Source organism: Panicum virgatum, chromosome 1N (genome assembly GCF_016808335.1).
Source record: "Panicum virgatum strain AP13 chromosome 1N, P.virgatum_v5, whole genome shotgun sequence".
NCBI lineage: Eukaryota > Viridiplantae > Streptophyta > Magnoliopsida > Poales > Poaceae > Panicum > Panicum virgatum.
Window position 1 is genome coordinate 16959909 of NC_053145.1, and position 24253 is coordinate 16984161.

At 46.8% G+C, this 24253-nt stretch overlaps 4 protein-coding genes and 1 pseudogene across 5 annotated transcripts; 2 read left to right on the top strand and 3 right to left on the bottom strand.

Annotated features, from left to right (window-relative positions):
• Positions 1-1843: 1843 nt before the first annotated feature.
• LOC120655369 lies at positions 1844-2875 on the bottom strand (annotated as a pseudogene).
• Positions 2876-3031: 156 nt separating this feature from the next.
• On the bottom strand, positions 3032-4713 carry LOC120653370 (receptor-like protein EIX2). The gene is made up of 2 exons (XM_039931129.1): positions 4415-4713; positions 3032-4382 (listed from the first exon to the last, which is right to left on the bottom strand). Exons 1-2 carry the CDS (start codon positions 4711-4713, stop codon positions 3032-3034), a joined length of 1650 nt encoding a protein of 549 aa, XP_039787063.1.
• Positions 4714-4996: 283 nt separating this feature from the next.
• LOC120655370 (protein tesmin/TSO1-like CXC 5) lies at positions 4997-11966 on the bottom strand. 2 transcript variants are annotated; one of them, XM_039933135.1, is made up of 8 exons: positions 11376-11966; positions 10531-10602; positions 9863-10040; positions 8071-8427; positions 7555-7655; positions 7005-7099; positions 5973-6353; positions 4997-5481 (listed from the first exon to the last, which is right to left on the bottom strand). In XM_039933135.1, exons 1-8 carry the CDS (start codon positions 11528-11530, stop codon positions 5312-5314), a joined length of 1509 nt encoding a protein of 502 aa, XP_039789069.1. In that variant the 5' UTR covers positions 11531-11966; the 3' UTR covers positions 4997-5311. The 2 variants fall into 2 exon arrangements, with proteins under 2 accessions (XP_039789069.1, XP_039789068.1); XM_039933134.1 differs by having other exon boundaries at positions 10531-11044; positions 11376-11964.
• Positions 11967-12943: 977 nt separating this feature from the next.
• Positions 12944-16497, top strand: LOC120655371. Its single transcript, XM_039933136.1, has 8 exons — positions 12944-13098; positions 13783-13913; positions 14602-14674; positions 14798-14880; positions 15297-15335; positions 15734-15804; positions 15893-16007; positions 16088-16497. Exons 1-8 carry the CDS (start codon positions 13044-13046, stop codon positions 16139-16141), a joined length of 621 nt encoding a protein of 206 aa, XP_039789070.1. The 5' UTR covers positions 12944-13043; the 3' UTR covers positions 16142-16497.
• Positions 16498-18993: 2496 nt separating this feature from the next.
• Positions 18994-20347, top strand: LOC120655372. Its single transcript, XM_039933137.1, has 2 exons — positions 18994-19847; positions 19973-20347. Exons 1-2 carry the CDS (start codon positions 19074-19076, stop codon positions 20135-20137), a joined length of 939 nt encoding a protein of 312 aa, XP_039789071.1. The 5' UTR covers positions 18994-19073; the 3' UTR covers positions 20138-20347.
• Positions 20348-24253: the final 3906 nt, after the last annotated feature.

The window sequence follows — 24253 nt, forward strand, 5'->3', positions numbered from 1 at the left end:
CAAATAGTTTAAACTTTAACTAAATTTATAGAAAAAATAATAACATTCATAATACAAAATAAGTACCATAGATTACTTATAGATTATATTTTCATAGTAAATTTATTTGAAGATATAAGTACTAATACTATTTAATATAAGTTTGAACAAACTTGAACTAGTTTGACCGGCACGAATTTCATAGTTGCATTTTTTATGAACGGAGGAAGTACAACCTATTTTAACCCACTCAAACATATTTTATATCAAAATCTAACTCATTAAACCGATTTCAACACAACTCATTTGCAGGCTAATGCCTCGTGCGGTCGTGCCGGTAGAGCCGCTTCATGCACGTGGGCTAGTCCAGGCACATTTAGCAGCTGGCTCGTAATTTCAGCGTGCCTGGGCCGGCAGCTTAGTCCGTGGACGAGCACAGCACGGTCTTTGTTTAGTAGTCGTGCCTTAAAGTTAATGGAGCCCATGCCGGGCCCCCCTTTGGCCATCTATACAGCTACCTACGGCGGCGAACCGGCCACATCCATCGCCTGAGGCCATAACAGGGCCCACAATGAGTCAATGAGCACAGTACGTTGCTGATCGGTGAGAACACGAACGAGGCAAAATATCATCTGTGGTCGTGGACTTCCTGTTAGCATCCACAGAAGTCTTGGCATGCATATGCATGCGACAACTCGGCAATTACTGGAGGACATGAGAGCGAAAGGGGATACCATGTTACGGCCGCGTTCAAGAATTCCAGGATTCATCGGACGCAAGACGCGTACCCACTGATGAACTTCTGTCATCTTTGAATGTTTACGCTGTGCTGTGAGGTTCATCTCCTGTTAGTTCTTCCAATTCAGTGTGCAGACCACGACGCCAGGCAGCTTCCACACGAGTCATCCCGACAACCTGATAATAGGAGAAGACGACGTGAGAGGTGACACACTGTATGTCTGTATCTGTATGCAGTTGGCCGCCGTCTCATCCCTGGACGGAAGGGGATGCATCTGAATTCAGGAGAACTGGCAGATACAATCACCGGCCCATGCATCCATCTTCAGACCACAGACTTGCCGGGTCAACCACGACTCGTGGGGTGGTAATGGATCGTAGCTCCAGTGCCTTCACAATCCACCTTCCTTCACATCCATCTGGTGATAGAACAGAGCCGCCCAGCCCAAGTTAAGAAAGTAAAAAAAAAAGTTCTACGGTTCATCAAAAAGGTGAGTCAAGCGATAGGGACAGAATCATCAGCACACCTCACTTGGACACTGTTGCCGGCATCGGTCCTCGATCTCCTCGCATTGAACTCCGGCGACCGGATCACGAGTCCGAACGACCGGTCTTCACCGGAGTCCTCGGCAGCGACGTGCCTCTTCTTCTGTCTTGCTGCAATTTATTGCATGGATTGACGTAGGCATGTGGCAAACTCCTGTATCTTATCATCAAGGGCAGAATTAGGGGTGCCAATGGGTATTCATTAGGTGCCCCTCCAACCCTCACTAGTTCAAAATTTTATACTAATTTTCCAAATTGAGATATGATTTTGGAGATTTAGTATAAAATTTTGAACTAGAGAGGGTTGGAGGGGCACCTAATGGATACCAATTGGCACCCCTAGGCAGAATGAACGCAGGTGAAGAAACACCGCTATCTGAACTTAAAATGTTTGTTGCATTAGAAGGAGTACTATTTCTTCGTGGCAAACATGGTACAGACACGAACGCTCACGTATGCTAGCTAGGCCATTCAGTCAGAGGGCACCCAATACAGCAATCAGTGTCATCCTTATACAAACCTCATGCTACAAACTTGAACTACTTTACATTGCAGACAAGCATTTACAATGTACAACGTGTGTGATCAATTCATGAGTTCAGTAATCAATCTGCTTAGCTCGTAGCGCTTTCCTTCGCGCTACTGCGCCTCGACAACCTCACGACAACAAAAACATACACAACATCATACGCCATGTCAATGGCCTGAAAATACGCAAACCTCCACGTCTTCACAAACAGCAAGGAGAAGAACACCAGCCAAAGCCCCACCACAAGTCCTACAGCCAATCCAAGGTAAAAGAACACGATCTTGGACAAACTTTTGTCTCCATGGAGAGGAGCCTGCTGAACACTGTCATCGCCCCCAGACGAACAGTTCTTCGGTAAAGGCGGCCCGCAGAGACCGGCATTGCCAATGTAGATGTATGCTGGATTGGCAAGTGACTGGAGCTGGTTCCCTTGAGGTATCATCCCTGACAGATTGTTGTAGGACACGTTCAGGTGGCTCAGTGAAGTCAAGTCTGATAGACTAGATGGGATACCACCAGAGAGCATGTTCATGGACAAGTCGAGGGACTCCAGCTTCTTTATAGCTCCAATGTTCCATGGGATTGTTCCATTCAAGTGGTTCCTGGACAGTTCAGGTTCACCAATCCTGTGAGAGCAGAGAGCTCCTCCGGGATCTCTCCACTGAGAACGTTGTCAGAAAGATCAAGGCTCACCATGTAGATAACCCCACTGGTGTAGTCACGATCTTGTCCCTTTGTCACGATTGGAAGACTGTCCACAATCCGATCGTTGCCCGATGCACCATAGCCTGTCAATGGGTTCAGAGAAAGTGGTGGGTGTTCTTGGGTCATGCCGGTCATGTTTCCAAGAGAACGAGGTATGGAACCAGATATCCTGTTCTCGGCTAAGTCCAACAGCTGCAGATCACCAAGCCCTGCAAGCTGAGTAGGGATGTTGCCAGTGAACATGTTTGATCTCAACCGAAGATGTGTCAAGGATGGCAATTTCCTGCCGATCCACTCCGGTATGATCCCGGAGAACATGTTCTGAGCTAGATCAAGGAATGTCATAGCCTTGCAGTGCTTCAGGAACACTGGGAACTCCCCTGAAAGATTGTTATTGTACAAGATGAGAGTAGTAAGACCAAAGCCACCATCGGACGACACATTTCGGCACCGAGGGAGGTGGCCGGTCAGACCGTTGTTTGATACATCCAGGTGCAGCAAGTTTGGAAACTGACATAGAGATGCTGGCACTGTTCAATTGATCCTATTGGAGGAGACATCCAGCTCCACCAATTCAGGAGCTCCAAACTCTGATGGGATTGAGCCAGATAAAGAGTTCCTTGAGAGATCCAATACAAGCAGCTTCTCCGGTAACAGTGGCACAGAGCCAGTGAGGTTATTCGCTCCGAGATATATTGTAAGTGAAGAGTTCATAAATCTCAGAGAGGATGGCAACCTTCCATTGATCTGGTTCACCGAGATGTTCAGGTAAACTGCATCTGAAAAGGACTTCCAGAACCACTGTGGCAGTCTGTCCACTATACCTGAATGGGAGATGTCCAAGTACTTGATGTCTGGCTGGTGCATGATCCATGCTGGGAACTGTGGACCCATCCTGACATCAGGGAAGTAAGCATACACCAATTTGCAAGGAGGCTTCCAGCTGGGCCTGATCTCCATCGACATCGAGTTCTGCGACAAGTCGATCCACTCCAGGCTCACCAGGTTCACAAAGTGGGCTTCCAACAAGCTGCCATTCAGGTTGTTCTTGTTCAGGAAGAGCCTGGTGAGCTTTGAGAGCTTGCCAATTCCTTGGGGTATCTCTCCTGCAAGATTGTTGAAGGAGAGGTCAAGGTCTGTCAGCTGAGCCATGTCGCCGATCCACTCCGGCAGACGTCCGGATACGTTGGCTGCCGACAGCTGCAGCACCCGGACGTCCCCCAGCGCGCAGCGGGGGAGCCTGTCCATGAACTCCGCCATGTCGCCGCCGATCTGGTTCACCGTCACGTCCAGCACCTGCAGGCTGCAGAGGCGCTGCAGCGTCGCGGGGATCATGCCGACCATGCCATTGCCGTCGAGGTTGAGCACATGGAGGCCGGTCATGTTGCCGATGGCGTCGGGTAACGGGCTGGACAGCGAGTTGCCGGAGAGGTCGAGGTACGTGAGGGTCGGCACGTTCCAGAACCAGGCGTCCACGGTCGAGGCGTTGATTGCGTTGGAGGAGAAGTCGAACCTCTGGAGCCGTGTCAGGTTCGCCGGCGACGACGACGACGGCGACGTCGTGAGCCCGCACAGAGGCAAGGAGAGGACGCGCAGAGACGGGAGCATGCTGACGGCGCGCACCCAGCCGACGGACGCGTTGAGGTTCACCGACCCCATGTCGAGGTACTCCAGAGAGGACAGGCCGGCGAGCCAGGAGAGGTCGCCGGAGTGGAGGCCGGAGAGGGAGCTGAGGTCGAGGGTGACCAGCCGGGACAGGTTGCCGAGCTGCGGCGGGACCTCGCCGGCGACGTCCGTGGAGGAGAGGTTGAGGTACCGGAGGGCCGAGAGCGAGCCGAGGAACCGCGGGAGCGGCGGCGGCGGCGCCACGCCGCCGCCGCTGAGGCTGTTGTGGCTGAGGTCCAGGTGCGCGCGAACCGCGGGAGGCGGAGCAGCGCGGGGCTGATCTCGCCGCTGAGCCCGGTGCTCCCGCCGTCGGCGAGCGCGTTGCGGAGCCGGAGCTCCGCGACGCGGCCCGTGACGTTGTCGCAGACGACGCCGCTCCACCGGCAGCAGTCCGGGCGCAGGCCCGTCCACGAGGAGAGCGCGCCGTCCGGGTCGCTGGTGAAGCCACGCTTCACGTCGAGCAGCGCGGCGCGCTCGCCCGGGACGCAGCCGTCGGCGCCGCCGCCGAGCGCCGCCAGCGCCAAGAAGAGGATCGCCGCGTGCATGGCCATGGCGAGCGCACGAGGTGTTCAGCTCCCCGATCTGTCTGAACTATGAACAGATTCAGTGTTGCCATTAGCTGTTGCTGTGATGCATTTGTAGCAGCCGGGAAGACTGATTCAGTGTTGAAATGGTCGCTCGAATTTATGGTCTGTTGCTGTCGCCTGGCTGACCGTCCGTACACAGGGATGTACTCTACTGTACTCATGTACACTCTTCATGCCACGTCACCAAATTTCAATAAAATATGACCGCAACCAGATTTACTTGCTTTCAGCAATTAGCAATACATGCTCGATGAAGTGCTCACATTCTCAAGTCTCAAGATCACTGTCAGTGATAAATTCAGAAGGATCAGCTTCACACAAAATCCCAGAAACATCAAACAATGGATCAGAATTTATTAAATTATTATTACATCAGCGTGTAGCTGACCTTTTTTTTTTTTTTTTGCTTCCTACACCTCATGAATGGCTGTTGCCAGTTGCCAGAAACGGCAACAGGGACTATACGATCTATCCTGCCCATCTATGTACAGAAACAATTTATAGCGCAGGGATCTTCACATGCGCAAACTTCGATCCTGTACCTAATCCTACAGAGCTTCCACTATTGCCTTTCCGATCCATCATTCTGGGTCGATTGTTGATTAGTTCTAGGGGTTTCAGCGCAATTCGCAGGAGCATTTCCTCCAACTTCTCTCGGCGCAATAGAAGGTGCTGCTCCGTGATGTTGTCGGCCATCCGATTCCATCGCTGCCTCTGATGAGGATTTGTGTTCTGTGACATGAGCACCAATGTTACAATGACAAGCTCATCTGAAAATAGTGTAATAATAACAAGAAAGATTACGTTTGTAGTGTGAACACCTACAACTTCCAACAGTGTCTATAAGCAGACAAAAGTTGCATGGGTATAAGAAGTGCCGGTTTCTAGGATCTAGTAATTAAAAAAAGAACATATGTAAACATGGAAAAGCATGGGCCTCATATAGCTCTAGCATATATCTCCAAATTTCATAAATAGACATTGCTAGTGATGATGGGAGTTCAGAGTCAAATTTTCATACATAGTGGCTTTTCAGGGAACTATAGCTCCCACGGTTTCCAGATTTGACACTTAATCAGATTGATTACCTCTTAAATGGTCAAATAATTACCAGTTTAAATCCCCCATGGAAAACTACTTGCATTTTATCTGCACGTAAGAAACTGAATGACACATCTACTGAAGGCCACACCAACAAGATCAAGAGTGCAACACTGACTCACCATTTATTTTTCCACGTGTGATAATCACACGAAGATACTCCCGCAACCCAGTCAATACTAGGTTTTCTTGTGCAGCATTTATCTCGGAAATATCTTGATCACAGGAAACTGAGGGAAATGAACATCTATAATCATTTCCAAATGTGGTCCCCTGCTCATCACACATTAATGCTTGTGTTGTTGGAGATGCAGGCCTAGAATCTTTAGCTGTGTCAGACCAATGGGAGTCAATTTCATTAATGTTTGGTTGATCACTACATCCTCTTCTGAGGATGTCCATCTGGGAGGCTTCTTTCAGTTCCTGCTGTTTGCAGTTACCATTGTTTAAACCACCATTCACATGGTATTGATTCTCCACTGTAGTCCCATTCACTTTATTATCTGTACATACAAGCAAAAGGGGAAAAAAAGAGTTAGAAACGTATATAGGGTCATGGCAATCACTCCTTCACAAAACAGAGGTGCAAAATTCTAGCTTGAGGCTTGTCACTTATACAACATAATCAATTTTCATTCGAATGTTCACACACACATGTTGAACCGGTAACCCTACTTACATGCATTCCCATGTTCATCTCAAATGATTACACTGATATTTTTCAATACAAAGATCAGTTACTGTTTCCACGAAAATAGAAGGTAAATATTAAGTTTTTTTTTTTGCTTCACTTTGGAATTACCATTATATTATTTTCATGGAGCATATAATGCTCAAAGATTTGGTCTAGGTTGATTCTAGACTTCTAATTGATTTATTATGTGGAAGTAAATGTGGTTGGATGGCCAAGAACATTAGCACATGATCTGAAAATGCTACTAGTTAACAAATTTAAACAACTGGGATTTTTTTTAAAAAAAACAAAAGGAATCATAAATCAAGGTTAATGCCTTCTAAGTATCATGCCATTCCTTATTTCCGGTGCACGCAATTCTCTTGGTGATATCTAATACTTAAAGCGCTAATGTTTATGCAAATTTTGGGTTTAACAAATATTTAGATAAAAATAGGAATGAAGGACAAAGACTCTGTACCAGCTATTGTCGCTGCAGCCATTCTGCACACAGTCACCAATTGTGTGACTAGGTCATTGACCTCACTAAGGTGGATGGTGTTTGCAAGTGGAGACCTGATAGAAGTAGGTAGACATAAGTAAACAGGGAGGAGCAAAGTTGTTCGTTAATATATTGGGCTTAAAATAATCCTATAAAAATGCAGATTAGCATAAACAATGATGTCACAAATAACTTCTAAGAAATGACTGGTCACAAAAATGTTGCAGTAACATCGCAATTAAATGTTTTTCTAAATAAGGCACTTAAATGTTTGCAAGTTGAAGGGTTTACACTCCCAACTGAAGCTATATAAGGAGTGCGGCCCTCTGAAATGGCGCTAGTCCAAAAGTCCCTTCCTTTTTCCCATTTTGAGAGGTAGTGCAAACAAGCAGAGGTGCAGAGCGTCTTTCTGTAGCATTAGTTGGCTGGGCAATTGAGCAATTCTAGGTCCTTAACAGATAATCAGCTCATTGTATACTATTGTGCTATTTATAATATAAAAGGCTAAATATCTTTTAATTCAACCTACCTGTAGGTTGGGTTATATGATTTAGATTGGGAATTGGCAGCATTATGCCCATCAAATCCTGTGGAAGAGGGTGCATGCAATGAAACATCTGCATGGTTATCCTAGCACACAAGAAAATCAAAGAATGGAAAAAAAAAGGTTAGACGAATAAATAAGCATTAGCCCAAAAAGAAGTGATGTCAAGCATCCAAGGAATAGTGATGCCAATAACAAGAGAAGAAATTATCTGTTTAAACTCAGTATTCAGCAAGGTTTTAAAAAACGCTAGACGCTAGGTGAACGCTAGCCTATGGTTTAGAGTTTTTTGTGATTAAACGTAGATTAAACGTCTTTTGTGATTAAACGACATTGTGATTAAACGCAACGCTAGGCCAAAGTTTAGAGTTTAATCAAGATTAAACGTAGTTTTAAAACGTTTTTTAAAACAGGGGTATTCAGTTAAATTTCATATGCAGCTCAAGATTCATTCGCGCAGTTGCTTGTTGCTGATTAAACCGTTTGGGAGTTGGAACATACCTTTAGAAATTGTGTCTCTGGCATACTTCCTTCACTGTTTATCCTAGGACCTAGGGCATCTTCATGAGATCTTTTTCTACGCACCGGAGAACAGTTGTATCGTGATGATCCAATGGTACCATTAAGTGCTACACTAGCTGCTTGTTGAATTTGATTTCCGTCAGATGCATAGTCCCCTTGAATTAAAGCTTTTCGTTCTTCACTTCCTTCAAAGTTCTTACAGTCCATGCACCTACAATTCTTGGAGCAAAGAACATTTGATTGGTAGCATTCACAGTACTTCTTTAGGCACCCTGACTTCTTGCAGTGGCAACCTTTATTGTGCTTTGGCACAAGAGGCACTGCTCCAGAATTATCCTAACAGTCAAGAATGACAGTATGGTCACATGCAGCTCAAGCAAAAGAAACAAGAGTGTATTCATTGGGCAAAAACACAAACAACCTAGAACATACGGATTAGACACATTTTCAGAATTAAATTTCCAAAAAACAGAAAATATCCTGCTAAGTGCTAACAAACATGGGGAAAAAACAGCACTAGGAAAAACAGAGAAAAATATCCTGCTAATAACGAATAAAATGGAAATTTAATTGGTCAACACAAAATCTTGAAGCCTAAAATGTAACATAACAAAGAAATCCAAGATCACTTGGCAGTTTTCATGTTAATTAAAGCCATTGGAACAAAAATACCAATACATAGAGACTAATATAAGAGGCTATGAATTAGATAAATGAATAATGTCAATTTGAGGGGTAGAACATAAATGTCTCAATTAAGAATAATTGTACAAATGTTAACCAATGAGGACGAAAGTAAATACAACATGAAACCTACATGCTGAGTGTGTCGAACTGGTGTCTTGTGTGTCACCGATACAGTAATGTGCACTTTTTCAAAGATAGGAATTTGGTAATATAAAGAGGAAGATCGATGTACACAGGCACAGCTGTATATCAGTGATACATAGGTGTCCAATGAGATGAGATAGAGATCTGAGCTGTAGTTATAATAAATTATGTTGAAGTACATGTGAATTGCCCACCTCTTCCCATCAGTTTAAGCTTTTGGGTTGAATTTGTTGGTGCATGCAACTCAATATGGTATCAGGGCTAGAGGTCTCAAGCTCAAATCCTAGCAGACGTGATTAAATAAAATAATTGCACTAATTTCCACGTTTGAGGTCTGAGGGAGCCTACACATGAGGGGGATTGTTGAAGTATAAGTGAATTGCACACCTCTTCCCATAAGTTAATCTTTTGGGTTGAATTGGTTGGTGCATGCAACTCTATAAATTACATCATAGCAAATATACAAAAGAGATATATTGATGAAAATAAAACTTAGGGATTGCATCAGGGTTAAAAACAAGGACAGTTTGGCTACCAGAACATATTGTTTTGAGCCCTTTTCACTCCTTTACTCGCTATTTGAGCCCTTTAAACATGGAAATTCTTGACAATTCAAAAAAAAATGAGGAGAAAGAAAATAAAATTAACTCGGACATCAATCACCGCCTGTTGATCATTCAATTTCTGGCTTGCCAGAATCCAAGAAAGAACAGCTAAACAAGACATTTAACCTCGATGCTATCATCCCCATTTCTTAGATCCAGTTACGACAGTAGCATGTAATCACAAAATGCTAAGAAACAGAGTTATTGATGAATGTGTCACTGCATTACTTAGTGTTCTCTGTTTCACTGATAATTGGAAGAAAAATAATCTCTCTCCAAACTGGAATGAATTTCTCGAGGATATGAGACATATGAACTACTGTTGAGGAAGGTACCTTTCGAACATTGTGTGTACTTGGGCCGTTTTCAATTTTAGGCTGAAAAGCAAGTGGGTTACGCTGAACAATCGCGTTAATAGCTTCCTGTCTGGCTTTCTCGTTCCCAACAATATTTCCACAATTTGAACAGTTGCAGCCATCACAGAATTGTTGTTCTTGAAAGCATTCACAGTACCTAACAAATAAACACCAAGTCAGCGAGCTTACCTTCTTGTAACATAGCATAACACGCTATATAAAGAAAATAATCAAATAATCACAGAAAAAGTGCAATCTAATGTTACAGCTCTTGAAAAGATTACTTGAAATTACTCAAATTACCAAAGTATTAAAGAAGCAATAATAAGAGTAACAGATTAGTGCATGAGAAAGAAAGTTGCGAAGGCAATTGAACTAAAATAATACAAAAACAAAAAGTGTTAGCTCCCATATACCTATACTAACGCGCATAATCCACTTTGGTATACACAACTTATCTATTTATGTTTCATTAGCTACAAAACCACGGAGCACTCTCAATGGTGAGTTCCTTTCCAGTTAGACCATTCTTAGTGAGTTCCTTTCAGTGCCCTTAAGATGTAATTGATGGAGGGCCTACTGTTTTGTACTTATGTTTGCCTTGCAGCTAACATGAAATTGTATGTGCAATGAAAATCAACACTCACATCTTTAAACATTTTGAGTTTCTACAATTACAGTGCTTCTTTTTCTTTGGAGTGCCACTTTTTGCTTCAGGCCTGCAAAAAATAGAATGCAACACCATGTCAATAAAAGGAATATGTTCCAAGCACCACTCTTTTTCTAAATGCAAAATAATCGAACCGCAAGAAACACAATTTCTGTAGGAAGACATGAAAGGCAAGGTCCCAATCATGTATGTTGACTGACAAATTTGAAGAATATAAAACTTGTCTGCACAAAAAAAAACGTAACACTTGGCCTTAAAAGGTATGCACTATAGTTTGAACTCAAAGAAATCAACATTTCCAACCATCTGACCAAAGCCTCTGTTAATAAATGTGTAAGCACCAATACTAATCAATTACAAACCATCATAGCCAATAACCAATTCAGATAAGATATGTTTAAGCAATAAGCATCAATGCTAACTAATTGCAAACCATGATATCAATAACGAATTCAGTGATATTTACCTTCCACGGTGCTGTGCATGTGTACCTGTTTTGATTAGCACAACATGGTCAGACAGAACCCAAATTACTAAAATTTACTCTAAGCTCCAATACACCTCAAACATCTTTACAGAAGTCATAGGCACGCAATTGCTACTACAGGAGAGACGAGCAAATGAATGTATTTTACTCAAGCTCTTCATAATATTTAATATTCAAAAATCGCCAACTCATTTAAACAGATTTGCATCACATGCAACAAGATTTAAAATGAAACAATTGAGCTAAACCCAACAGGTCCCACGAAGCAAAAACGAAACCATATGCAAACACACTAACAAAAGGGGGAAAAATCCCAAGCCAAGGAGCTTCCTTACGGGTTGAAGGCCATAGGCCACTGCCTAGACACCGGCATCGCGGGGGGCGCCGGCTTGGGCTGCTGCGGAGCCACCGCGGGTACCTTCATCTCGCCCGCGGCGGCTAAAACAGCCGGCTTCGGCTGCTGCTGCTGCTGATTCTTCTCCTGCTCCATCGCACCACCAGAATGCCCACCAATACTAGGTCACCGATGCCAGAACGGCAGAACCTCGAGGCGGGCTATGCAATCCGTACCCGGACCTCCGCGCACCGGCTCAAAAACCAAATCTTGCAGCGCGAGCTATCGGAATTGGATCGAAAGGCGTTGAACAGGGGCGAGCTCCTCAACTCATCCAGAGTCTAGAACTCAAGAAGCAGCGGGAAACACGAGGGGGGAGAGCGCGGCAGGTCGAAGGAATCAAACCCAAGAAGCCAAATTTCGGACCGGGACACGGAGATTGAGAGGAATTGGATTTGGGGAGGAGATGAGAGGAGGAAAGGCGAAATCTTGTTAGAGTTTGGGATCGAGGAGGAGACGGTGGGGGGTGGGGGGAGAAGAAGCTAATGGGCAATGGAGGTCTGGTCTCTTCGCAGTTTTTTTGAATCTGAAATATTTTAAGCATTTATCGGTTATTATTCTCGCTGCCCCCATCTCTCTCTCCTTCTCTCTCTCTAAACTTTGTACACGGGGTGGGGATGGTTTGAATTGGACGGCTGGACTTGAATCGATTTGAAGGGTTGGACGGCTGTGGATTTCAGTAGTGTGCTCCTGGACTGTGGTGGGTCCCACTAAATTTTCAAGTTTCTTGAAAGCGTAACAAGGAGATAGAAGTTTGAAATTGTGAATAGCTGGCTTTTTATTGCAATAATGGTGCTCAACGGGTACTACGGGCAGTAGCGAAAGTAGATGTATGTTGAAGAATGGTTTCTTTCACGTTCTTCTCGTTAGTGTACTTAATTTGGTCCCTCTAACTAAATATAGACATTCTTCTACTCTAGCACTACCATTGTTCATTATTAATCTGCCATTTTATTAGGCTCATAGCCTTTCATAACTCAAATTGCTATGACGATTATTGGTTGATGGTTTGTGATTCTTATGGGAGTTAGTGAAGATAGTATGATGTACACGCACAAACATTTTAAAAATCTATATTAGTTGCATAAATACATGAACGTTTGTTGCTACCGTAAAAAAACTATTGGATTAAGCCTCAAGGCAAGAGGGAGCGAGCAATGAAGGTGGAGCGAAGAGCATAGCCACAAATGATACGAAAATGGTAAGACAGGAGTAATATGTTTTTAATCCATACGTTTTTTTGTGTATAGTAATCAAATTTTGATATGTTTGACAATAAATATAAATTAACCTATATTTTGGATCCAAGAAAATTTGAAAATATATAGATATAGAATAAAAAATAATGACATATTTTTTGTTCCTGGTTATAACAGTACATTTTCTATGTTTGACCACGAGATTAAACACCAAGAAAAGAGGAAACTATGGACCTCTCTTGGTAAGAAAGCCCACCAAAATCCAAAGGAAGATGTGACCCGGCCCATGAGCGCGCACGTGCCAAGCCAGGGTGCCGCTCTGCGCCTCTGCCGCCGTGCCGGGAGTAATGTCTGGACACAATCACACCACAGGGGAGCTGTGAGGGCGGAGAGCAGAAGACGGCGGAGCCATGGCGACCACTCTCTCGTTATCTTCACCCCTCTTCCTCACAGCTCCAGCCAGAGGTAACCTGCCCCGGTCCCTCCATGATCCCCCTCGCCGCCCCTCTCCTCGCCTTGGTGATGTTGTTTCGAGCGTAGACCGAGACGGACTTTCAACATTCAGCTTCGGAGTCCCCGGCTGATTTTGCAACGGACTCGCGATGGCCCTTCTTTGATACTGAATCTGTGCTAAAACCGTACGATTGGTTAGGTTCAGCATGGCTATCTTATTACCTGCCAGTTGCATAAACCGGAAACTACAAACTAGTACTGTAGTACTTACTCCCTTTGATTCCAAACCTAAGGTCGTTTTATGATTCTGTCCTGTCACACTTTTTAAATTTGGCCCATCAATACATGAAAAGTTACTTAGGTTCAAAACATATGGTTGATGCTATGCTACAATATTCATCATGGAGAATACTTTCATAATATATAATTCACTATTTAAAATGGTATACTTTTACTAAAGCTGCAAGTGTCATTGGATCTATATTTGGAATCAGAGGGAGTAATAGAGAGGTGCCTGCTTTTTTGCCCAAAATACTGCATCTCTTGCGCATCTGTTGTGTTCATAGTATCTTGAGGATTAGTATTGGCTGGTGGCTGCTGGCTTCAGACTTCTGAGAGAAATTGCAATTACTTGCCAGAAGAATTAAATTGGGACACATTTGCAATGTATGATTTGGTTTTGATTGAATTCTGCAGCTAGAGATGTGATCTCGTATGGAGTGGCTTCAGCTAGTTCATCATGGAGCACTGCAAATGCTCTAGGCAAGGGCTACTTGGCTAGGGTACATGACCATGGGCAAAAGCGTCGCATGGCAATAGTATCTGTGGTTGGTTAGCAAACTTCTTAGTGTAGCCTACCTTTCTCAGTACCTCCTAGTGTGATTTGCTTTAAATCAATAAATTTTCATTTGCATCGTTATTTCTGGTTTATTAGCAATATATCATGAAAGAAATGGCGCGGTAAATGTTGAATTGTGGAGAGTGAGCCAAGTTAATCTGTGCATTATAAAAACTCAGAGGAGAAAGTAGAAATTTTAAGCCTATAAATCTTCAATTTGCATACTGGTGTCTCTCTCACTGGACACCTGTTGACTCTATATTATGCTTGACGTGACATGCATATTACAGTCCTCAAAAGTGCTAGGTATGTTCGCATGATCATTAAAAATCTGGTTTTTTAGCAGTATATCATAAATTCATAATCATAAAAGAAAAAACAAATGAGCAACGAATGTTGAATTGCAGAGAGTGTGCCAAGTCAATCTGTGCATATAACTCCATGCTACACCAAATTAATTTCACACAGTGATAATTCCTGACTGTTCTGACATGCAGCTCCTGCGCATTTGAGAAACATAATACACGTGCTCTGATAATGGCTTCTGAGAAACTAAATTTCACTATGACTTCATTGCAAGTTTTCTACATACGTTGTGTTGCGAGAGCTCATTCTTTACAAGTGAATTTAGCTTGCAGCTTGTTTGACCCACTAACATATTGTTTCCTTCTTCCTAGATTGGAAGAAAATCAAGGACTAGAGAAACGGTTGTCCCTGACCCCGACTATAGGTTACCAATTGCTATACTTGGTGAGCTCTGAAGTTAGTAAGTAGAACATCTCTTAGCATGTACTTATTACAGCAACAGAAGAAGATGGCAAGTGTTTAGCATGGTTATTAAGTGATTTAACAACAGCTATTGTCCAAACGCAGGGATTGCTGGTGCTTTTGCATATGCAGACAATCTTTTGGCTGCTGCTCCTGTAGGACTGCTGGGGCTTCTTCTTTTGTTCCAGGTCAGCATACCCTAACCAGGCTGCTTTTGGAGTTCAAATCATCTATTTGATTCATGCTGATCACATAATATCAGAGGATTATATTGTTTCTAAGAGCATGTGCAAGTTAACTCATGGAGTATATAAATATTTTTTTTCGAGGGCATATATTACAACATTTTAGTTAAACCAATTTCTCTACTATAGTTCTATATTATGTATTATTTGCGCAGACATCCATGTGTTTCTCTCATTCCTGCTATCAGCAACATAACAATTCAACTCAGCACTCTTGACTGTATCATTTTTAAGGAACCTGAGTATCTCACTATTAAATATAAAAATAAGGAATTTGATATATCCTCAGTCCCATGTGTGTTTTTAACTATGATTTAGTTGGTTTCTAATGTTGGCTGTGCTGCATTCTTTCTCTGCAGACTACAAGAGTGAGGTTCGTCTTTGATAATGAAGCCCTGGTTCGTACCCTGTACTTTTCTTATCTTAGGAGCAAAATGAATATTTGAAAGTATGCCAGTCAACTCATGAAAATGTCTTCGAGAACTTTTTGCTGGCTTGCATGACGCAAATACATAAAACGTTTTTTTGGAGAGAAAAAATATGAACCAGGTTGTGTAATATGAACCAGGTTGTGTAACTCTGTGGTTCTTCCATGCGCTCCGGCGCTAATCCCTCTGTTGTGTTAGGGGCTTCTAGCTTCTTCCAGTGCCACAGGGTGATGCGGCGCGGTGTGGCTTTCGCCTTTACTTTTAAAAAGCAGATGATGAGGATTTTATTATTTAAAAACTCAATCTTTGCATCTGAAATGATGAACATACCTACTTTTTATAACATTTCATAAGCTTGTGTTATATAGGAGGTGAAAGTTGGAGACCAACTGCAGGAGTCAGGTGAAAATGTTTTTGTTGGTGGCAAGAACCGTTGGAAGTATGCTAATCCTTTGTGCTAGAATTCCCAGCCAATTTCTTTGGTCATGATAAGAGGTTCACAATCTAACAATTCAGTTCATGCATAGGTACTCAACGTTCGTAAATTGGGAGCTATGGTGGCCACAATTTCCTATCTTGGTTTACTTCAAAGAGACCCAAACAAAACCTGAGGGACAGATCCACTTCTTCCCCGTGATATTTGTAAGTACTAATTTAGCCTTCAAGTCGAAAAAAATATTTGTTTCCCAATATCACGGTGTTCAACACAATGTTATGAGCAGAATGGCCAACAACTCTATGATGTCATGGTGGAGCGCGCTGGCGGCCCTAAGTAGTGCTGAATTGCTGATCTTCCCTCAAGATGATGAGCTGAGTTCCATGGCGTTCTGTGGCATCAGTTGACGCTCCAGGAGGCAAAGGCTCCATGCCTTTTTCAACCTACCTGACGTGCGTTCCTCCTATAGCTCTATGCATCACCTTCAAGATGGAATGAATGGATGATTTATTAGCTAGCATTTGCTTCTTCTGTAGATATATTAGAAACTGATGTAATGCAACATCAACGACCCATCTGAGGCAATACATTGGTATTTAATTGGATGTATATTTTATATTTAGATGCTATCAACAAGGCATCTCCTGTAGATATATATTTGAAGCTCATGAATGAATTTATTTTTTTCAAGAAAAACATTCATGGTGTGTGGTGTCAGATGTCAGTAACGCGGATATCCTGGAGAAGCGGAGCAGGCAGGGGATCTGGGGAAGCAAAAATCGCAGGCTCAGGGCCTGAATGGGGGAAGTGTGATAGCCCCATTTGGCTGCAACGTGAAATGGGCTCTCGTATAGAGTTTGTAGGCTAAATAGAAGTAGTTTCAATATTTTTTAGTGTAACATACTTCCTCTATTTTTATTTACATGTCCTATTAGATTTGGCCTAACTTATTTATTTTTAACTAAATTTATAGAAAATATTAATAATACCAAATTTATTTCATTGAATCCACCATGTAGTGCAATATGTTGTATAGTAAAGTTATTGCTATATTTTTTTATAGATTTGGTCAAAGCTAGTCGATGACCGTTTGGAGAGAGCGCGCCCCCCACCCACCGGAGGCGACAGCGCCGCCGCCGCGCCTCCTCCACCGCCCGTCGGACGCACCCAGGTCCTCCGCCGCAGCCTGGCCGTCCCCACCCACTTCCAAAGCCCCACGCGCTAGCGCAGCCCCGTTCCATGCCGTCCCCCAAGCGGAATCGCTCCCCACCACGCCGCCCAGATCTGGATCTGACAGCAAGCTCCGAGGATGCTCGGTGGTGTCGGACACGCCGGAGTCCCAGCAAGGTATGCCCACGCCTCCACCACGCTCCTTTGCAGAGGTCGTCAGAGGAGAAGCCCAGCCGGTCTTCAATTCCACTCCGTCCAATGCACCAACCACCAAGCTCAAGTCCGCCATTACGATCCCAGCAAGAAGCAATTACTACCCCGGCTCCAACACGCCACCCCGTCGGGATATAGCTCATCGCGCTCGCGTCTCGGCCGCTCCGGAAGGGACAGCTGCGCGGCGCCACCACGCCCCCCTGCTGCGACAGCTCGCAGCGCCTTCAATTTGCCAGAACCGTCCGCGGAAGAAGGTTGGGTGAAGGTCAAGGGGGGCGTACTGGTGGAGGAAATGCAGGGACTCACTCCGCAACGGCGCCCCGCATTTACGCCGGCACCAACCAAGCCGCTCAAGGGAACAAAACCAGGCAGCGCTGCGAGTCTTCCGGGAGAGAACACACGGGCGCTGCTTCATCTGCCTCGCCCCCGGCCACCGCGCGGCCACCTGCCGCGCCCAGTACTGCTGCTTCGTCTGCAACCGCTCCGGCCACCGCGCACGTGCCTGTGGCCGGGGCCCACCGCACCGCAGTCAACGCCACACGCCGCCGGCCAAGTCAACATCAGGCAACCACCGCGCCAGCCGCAACCGTCTGGCATCATCGCAGCCGGCGACCACCATCCACCGCCGCACTAGCCACAAGGAACTCCCGCCTCCGCCCAAGCCGACGTCGAGGACCAAGATGTCGCGCCTCGGCGACCTTGCCACCAGGCCTGAAGCTGAGGACTGCCTCGTCCAGTCCACCCGCGTCATCGACGACCGTCTGCGCGACTGGGACACTACTGGCGCCGTCACCTGGGCGGTGCACGGCCCGGAGTCCACTGGGCCGGCGGAGGTGGAAGCGGCCATCCGGGAAGAGTTCAACTTGCGGCACGACGAGGTGAAGGTGACCTGCCATTTCCCTGAGTCCTTCCTTATCAAGTTCAAATATGCCCGCCATTGTACGGTGGCCCTGGAGAAAGGCTCGGCGAAACGTCGTGGCATCGAAGTTTTTTTCATCAAGTGGAGAAGCATCCGCGACGCCGAAGGGGTGGCCCTCCTCTTCCGCGTCAAGCTCTGTCTCGACGGCGTCCCGCGACACGCCTGGTCGGCTGAGCTGGCAGAGCGCATCATTAGCCGCACCTGTGCGCTCGAAGGGATCGAGACCAACCTCGACACGCCGGCGGACACGAAGACCATCGATCTGTGGGCCTGGACGGCCAACCCGAGCGCCATCTCCAAGCTGGTCTGGCTCACCTTCACAGGTCGAGCACACGACCCCCACCTGGCTTCCGTGCAGGTCTCCGACACCCCGCCGGAGCGATGGCAGAGAGGGGTCAAGCACCCTGTCATTGTGCCCCTGGAGGAGTTCCAGGACTACACCGCCGCGTCGGTCAACCTCGACAACTGGACCTGCACGCCGACAACGCGCAAGCTGCCGACTTGGCGTCTGGGGGTCGTCGATGGCGAATCGGCCCCTAGGCGGGGGCTGGAGCGGCCGGGTCGGCAACCATCTCCCCTGCGTGCCGGAGAACGCGGTCGCCACGCTGGCCACGACGGCCACGTTGGCGAGCAGCGCCGCAAGGACGGAGAGGACAAGGATCGCCCACGACGGAGCTACAACGACGACCATCACCACTGGTGGAATGTTTGGCGACGCAGGGACGACGACGAACGTGATGGTCGCGGCCGTGACCACGGCGGCAGGCACGGCAGCGAAGGGCGTAAGGGGAGCGACCGCGATGCATACCGCGAGTGGGAGCGCTCCCCTAGACGTCGGAACTGAGGAGGCAGCTCCTCACACGGCGGCAAGAGGCACGAGGCGGCTGTGGACAGCATCTCCCCACATGGCGGCAACAGGCAATTTGTGCCAACGCAGGATGTGGTGCTTCCTCAGCAGCTGCCCAGGCTGATGGATCTACGCTCCAGAGAGGTGATTGAACTGCAATTTCTCTTTCACAATCAGGCTTCAAACATTCAGGAGGCGGCCAGGAACTACCTCAACGGCAATCGGCTTCCCGGCATCCCCGACACGCAAGCCCTGAACAGCCTCTGCAACGACTACATCGCCAAGGCAGCGGCACTTGCAGACAGGCTGCAACTGCTTGGCGCAGAGGAGGAACGGGATGAAGCCTGGTCCGGCATTGGGGGAGCGCAAGGATGTGCTGCGCCGGCTCCTTGTTTGGTTCCGGCGGCGGATGTCTTCCAGCGCATCCTCACCGACCTGCCGCCGGCGGCAACTATGGGAGAGGTGGACGCAGCTCTGCAGCATATGCGCCTGCTCTCAGCCTCCGACATCGACGACATGCTCGAGCGTCCTCCCTCACCAACCCGGGCCACACCTGCGCCACTTGATGGAAGCTTCGTCGGCATGTACCAACGGGCTGGCCACGCACACTCGGCGAACACTGTTCCGGTGCCTAGCGAGCTGGCTGTTGTGCCGGGCACCGGGAACGGAGCGCCGGCGGCTACGGGCGCGAACGAGCTACAGCATAACGAGGGATCGGCTGCCCCAGGAGGCCCGGCACTGGTTGACTGCCTCTCCGTCACCCCGACGCCACCACTGCTGAACCATAACGACATCCCGCAGAATGACAAGGCTCCAACTGGGGACGCGCCCACGCCGCCGGCACCAGCAATACCGCCCAAACGTCAGCTGTGCCATCGCGGCTTCGACATGACTGCGGTACGTCGGAGTGCCCGCCTTGCTACTGCTCGACCGATGACAACAATGCAACGTGCTCAAAGAAATCTCTGCCGCAGCTTGGTTTGCTCAATGATGATTTGCTCCCTGTTGAAAATGCGCTACAGGAATTCCTGGCCATGTTCCAGGGTCCGTTACCGCACTACGTTGTTGCTGCGCTGACCGCCGCCTTCAACCTCGACGATGATGGCGCCGAGGAGCTTGATGAAGCGCTCGCTGCTGTCGCTGGGGACGCGATCGATGATCTTCAAGATGAAGCAGCAAACCTCTAGGTGCTGGCGCAGGCGGCTGCAGTCTAAGCGGCGTCTGCAGCATTTATCCCCAGCGCCCAGCCTAGTTTAATGATAGCTAAATCAATGTCAGAATTTTGGTTCAGAGCGGGTTGTCAACGCTCAAAACTGCTTTCGTCCGGCGACTACGCTTTAATCTTGGCTGTAACTCTAAAGGCTGATCTTCATGGCATGTTATGTGCTCCTTTTGCATCTCCCTTTGTCAGCATTTGTGGGCAGCATTCAGCTAGCTTCCAGGGCCACCCACAAAACAGAGCAGCGTCAGGTCACTTGCACCTGCAACAGAGTTAACATCGTGCAACAAATGACAACAACCAATTTAGAAATCTTGTGCTGGAACGTGCGTGGGCTCAACAGAAGAGCGCGCCGGGACACTGTAAGAGAGACAATTACCACCACTTCTTGCCATCTTGCGTGCCTACAGGAAACAAAGTTGCATGACATCGACCAGTTCATGGCGTCCCACTTGGGAGGCCATAGGCTGAACAAGTATGCGTTTAAACCGGCTGGAGGTTTGAGCGGCACGAGAGGTGGAATCTTGTTGCTCTGGAATGACGACTACCTCGATATCTCCAACATTATCATAGGAGAGTTCCATGTCTCAGCAACTGTCTCCCCCACTGAAACTTCTTCGACATTCGTCCTCACAGTTGTCTACGGGCCAACACTCTCATCTAGAAAGCAAGCTTTCCTGCATGAGCTGCAGCAGCTGAAGCCACAGCCTAGGGTGCAGTGGCTTTTACTAGGCGACTTTAACATGATCTACAAGGCAAGTGATAAAAATAATAACCGACTCAACACGAGGCTTATGAGGTGCTTCAGAGAAGCCCTAGACGACTGCGATCTTAGAGAAATTTATCTCCAGAATAGGAAATTCACTTGGAGCAATGAGAGACAAAACCCGACGCAGGCAAAATTAGATCGTGTCTTCTGCAATGAGGAATGGGACACCAACTTCAGCGGCCACGTCCTCCACGCTCTGTCTACATCGCTTTCTGACCACTGCCCTTTACTTCTCTCCAACCAAACTGGACCTAGGCGTCCAAACTCCTTCAAATTTGAAAACTTTTGGATCAAATTGCCGTATTTTCGTGAGGTGGTTGCAGCTGCATGGAACAGCAACTCTCCGCATCATGAGCCATTCCATAAGCCTTACCACAAGCTCCAAGCCACGACCGAGGCTCTTCGTGCCTGGAGCAAACAGCTCATCCCCGACGCCAAACTCCATTTACACATGGCCCTTGAAGTAATCCTTAGATTGGATGAGGCGCAGGAGCACAGACAGCTATCGCCGGAGGAGCAATCTCTACGTAAAAGGCTCAAACTAAGAGTGCAGGGGCTGGCGGTCATTGAGCACGCCCGCCGTAGTCAAGCAGCCCGACTGCGAGAATTAAAATTGGGGGACGCCAACACAAAAATTTTTCACCGGAGAATCAATGCGCGAAGGAGGAAGAACTTCATACAACGTCTCAAGAAGAGAGATGCAGGGTGGGTAACTACACATGAGGAAAAAGCCGCTGAGATACAGTCCCACTTCACGGCGACAATGCAACGCCCACCAGTCCGGCATGCTGACTTCAACTGGGACATCCTTGGTATCCAGCAACACGATCTAAGGGCGCTGGATGATCCTTTCAGTGAACATGAAATAAAGAACGCCATTGACCAGATGCCGGAGGACAAATCACCGGGGCCGGACGGCTTCACCACTGCCTTCCTGAAAGCTTGTTGGGGCATCATCAAGAAGGATATTATGGAAGCGGCTAACGCTTTTCATTGTCTCAGGTTGAATAGTCTGCAACTAATTAACTCAGCCAACATAATTCTCATCCCCAAAAAAGATGGCGCCGACACTGTAGGAGACTTCTGGCCAATAAGTCTCATTCACTCCTTCATCAAAGTCATAACCAAAACTCTTGCACTCAGACTACAGAAATACATGCCCTCCATCGTGTCACAGTGTCAGAGTGCTTTTATCAAAACAAGGAGCATACATGACAACTTCATGGCGGCGAGGACAGCTGCACGACGGTATCACAGAAACAAGACCCCCGCTTTATTCCTTAAACTTGACATCACCAAAGCGTTTGACTTGGTTCGTTGGGAGTATCTTCTTAACCTACTCCAACATCTTGGTTTCCCGCAGCGCTGGAGGGATTGGATTGCTGCACTTTTATCCACCTCCACTTCATGTGTTTTCCTCAAAGGGGTACCCAATCCGCCGATTCATCATGGAAGAGGTCTACGACAAGGCGACCCTCTTTCGCCGCTTCTATTTGTCCTTGCAATTGACCCTTTGCAGAGAATTCTCGAATTGGCTACTGAGATGGGTGCGCTTACCAAACTGAGGGGTAAAGGCCCGCACTTGCGCATCTCCATGTATGCGGATGATGCCGCCCTCTTCGTCGCTCCGTTGCAGGATGAGGTCCGCACTCTAGCCAATATTCTCAACTCCTTTGGCGAAGTGACTGGGCTCAAAACAAATTTCTAGAAATCGACAGTCATCCCCATATGTTGCCAAGGTATTGATCTAAGTCCAGTACTCATCGGCCTCGCGGCAAAAAGAGCAAGTTTCCCAAATAGATACCTGGGCCTACCTCTGTCAACGACAAGACTGAAAAGTGTTGACTTCCAACCGGTAGTGGATAAAATGACAGGTAAGCTGAATGCGTGGAACGGCCGCAATGTGAGTATGGCAAGGAGGCTCACACTTGTGAAGTCGGTTTTGACCTCACAGGCAATACATCTCCTTTCAGCCCTGCGTGTGCCAAAAGAAATACTCAAGCTCATTGACAATAAACGAAAACAATTTCTATGGGCGGGCAACGATGTGCTGACAGGTGGAAAATGCAATGTCAATTGGCTTAGAGCGGCAAGGTCAAAAAAAGGGGGAGGTCTGGGTAATCCTTCACTTGGGCAAATTCTCAAGAGCCTTGAGACTGCGTTGGCTTTGGAAGCAATGTAAGAAGGAAATTGGCCAATGGTTGGACTCCGAAACTCCATGCACAAGCACAGATAAACAGCTATTTGCGGCAGCAACAACTCCATAGGTAACGGTGAAAATATTTCCTTCTGGGAAAGTGCCTGGCTTCAGGGCCGCAGACAAAGGGACATTGCACCAACAGTCTTCAGCATCTCAAGAAGAAAGAACAGAAGCCTCCGAGCTGCGCTTTTGAATAGCAACTGGGTGCGTGACCTTAATTTTCATAATGCACATTTCTCACCGGCTCATTTCAGGGAATATTGCGACCTTTGGCATCAAGTGAGCCAAACAAGGCTACATCAAGATATCCCAGACAACATTACTTGGAAGCTCACTGCAGATGGTACTTTCAGAACAAAGTCGGCCTATGAGGCACAATTCGTTGGATCTTCCGCCACTAGCTTTGATAACCTCATCTGGAAGATTTGGGCGCCGCCGAAATGCAAAATGTTTAGCTGGCTGGCCATCCAAAACAGGATTTGGACGGCCGATCGTCTTGCAGCAAGGGGATGGCCGCACAACACTAATTGTGTTTTATGCCGCGCAACACAAGAAACAGGGATCCATCTCTTTGTAGATTGCCGCTTTGTGAAGAGAATTTGGGATGCTATGGCCACCTGGGCCAAAGTCGAGGGACTTAGACCGGCAGCTGGGCAGCCTTTCCAATCAGTGGAGGATTGGTGGACCATATTAGCGCAACTACCTTCAAACGACGGCCGGCGCCAATCACTTGACCGCGATCTTGGCTTAGCGGGAGACTCTTTCTCTCTTTGGTTTTTTCTTTCTTTTGGCCGGACGATTTTCTACTTTTTTTGAAGACATGTGCTTGGGCTTTTACTGTGCAAACTTTTAGTTGTTGCCCGTCGGGCACCCTCCTTTTTAATATAGCGGGTAGCTCTCCTGCCGGTTTGTTTCAAAAAAACGGAGGGGGTAGAAACAAAATGGATCACTTGAATATTTTGGGTGTATCCTTTAGCTTCCGCTGAACAAATTCTTGGAACTAAGAATAATCATCTCAAAGAATTCTTAGAGCTGGACATATACCAAAGATAACAATATGATTGCTTATCTCTGTTCTGCTGGCTGTGCCTGGTGACCGGTGCTGATTTGTTGTG

Coding starts and splice junctions, on each gene's coding strand:
- LOC120655370 (XM_039933135.1), bottom strand. CDS start 11,530: ATGGAGCAGGAGAAGAATCAGCAGCAGCAGCAGCCGAAGCCGGCTGTT. Junction 10,041..10,530: donor AACTCAAAATGTTTAAAGAT/GTGAGTGTTGAT, acceptor TTTATTTGTTAG/GTACTGTGAATGCTTTCAAG. Junction 7,656..8,070: donor CAGAGACACAATTTCTAAAG/GTATGTTCCAAC, acceptor CTTGTGTGCTAG/GATAACCATGCAGATGTTTC.
- LOC120653370 (XM_039931129.1), bottom strand. CDS start 4,713: ATGGCCATGCACGCGGCGATCCTCTTCTTGGCGCTGGCGGCGCTCGGC. Junction 4,383..4,414: donor GCGCTGCTCCGCCTCCCGCG/GTTCGCGCGCAC, acceptor CAGCCACAACAG/CCTCAGCGGCGGCGGCGTGG.
- LOC120655371 (XM_039933136.1), top strand. CDS start 13,044: ATGGCGACCACTCTCTCGTTATCTTCACCCCTCTTCCTCACAGCTCCA. Junction 13,099..13,782: donor CCTCACAGCTCCAGCCAGAG/GTAACCTGCCCC, acceptor TGAATTCTGCAG/CTAGAGATGTGATCTCGTAT. Junction 13,914..14,601: donor GCATGGCAATAGTATCTGTG/GTTGGTTAGCAA, acceptor CCTTCTTCCTAG/ATTGGAAGAAAATCAAGGAC.
- LOC120655372 (XM_039933137.1), top strand. CDS start 19,074: ATGGATCTACGCTCCAGAGAGGTGATTGAACTGCAATTTCTCTTTCAC. Junction 19,848..19,972: donor GCGGCTTCGACATGACTGCG/GTACGTCGGAGT, acceptor AATGCGCTACAG/GAATTCCTGGCCATGTTCCA.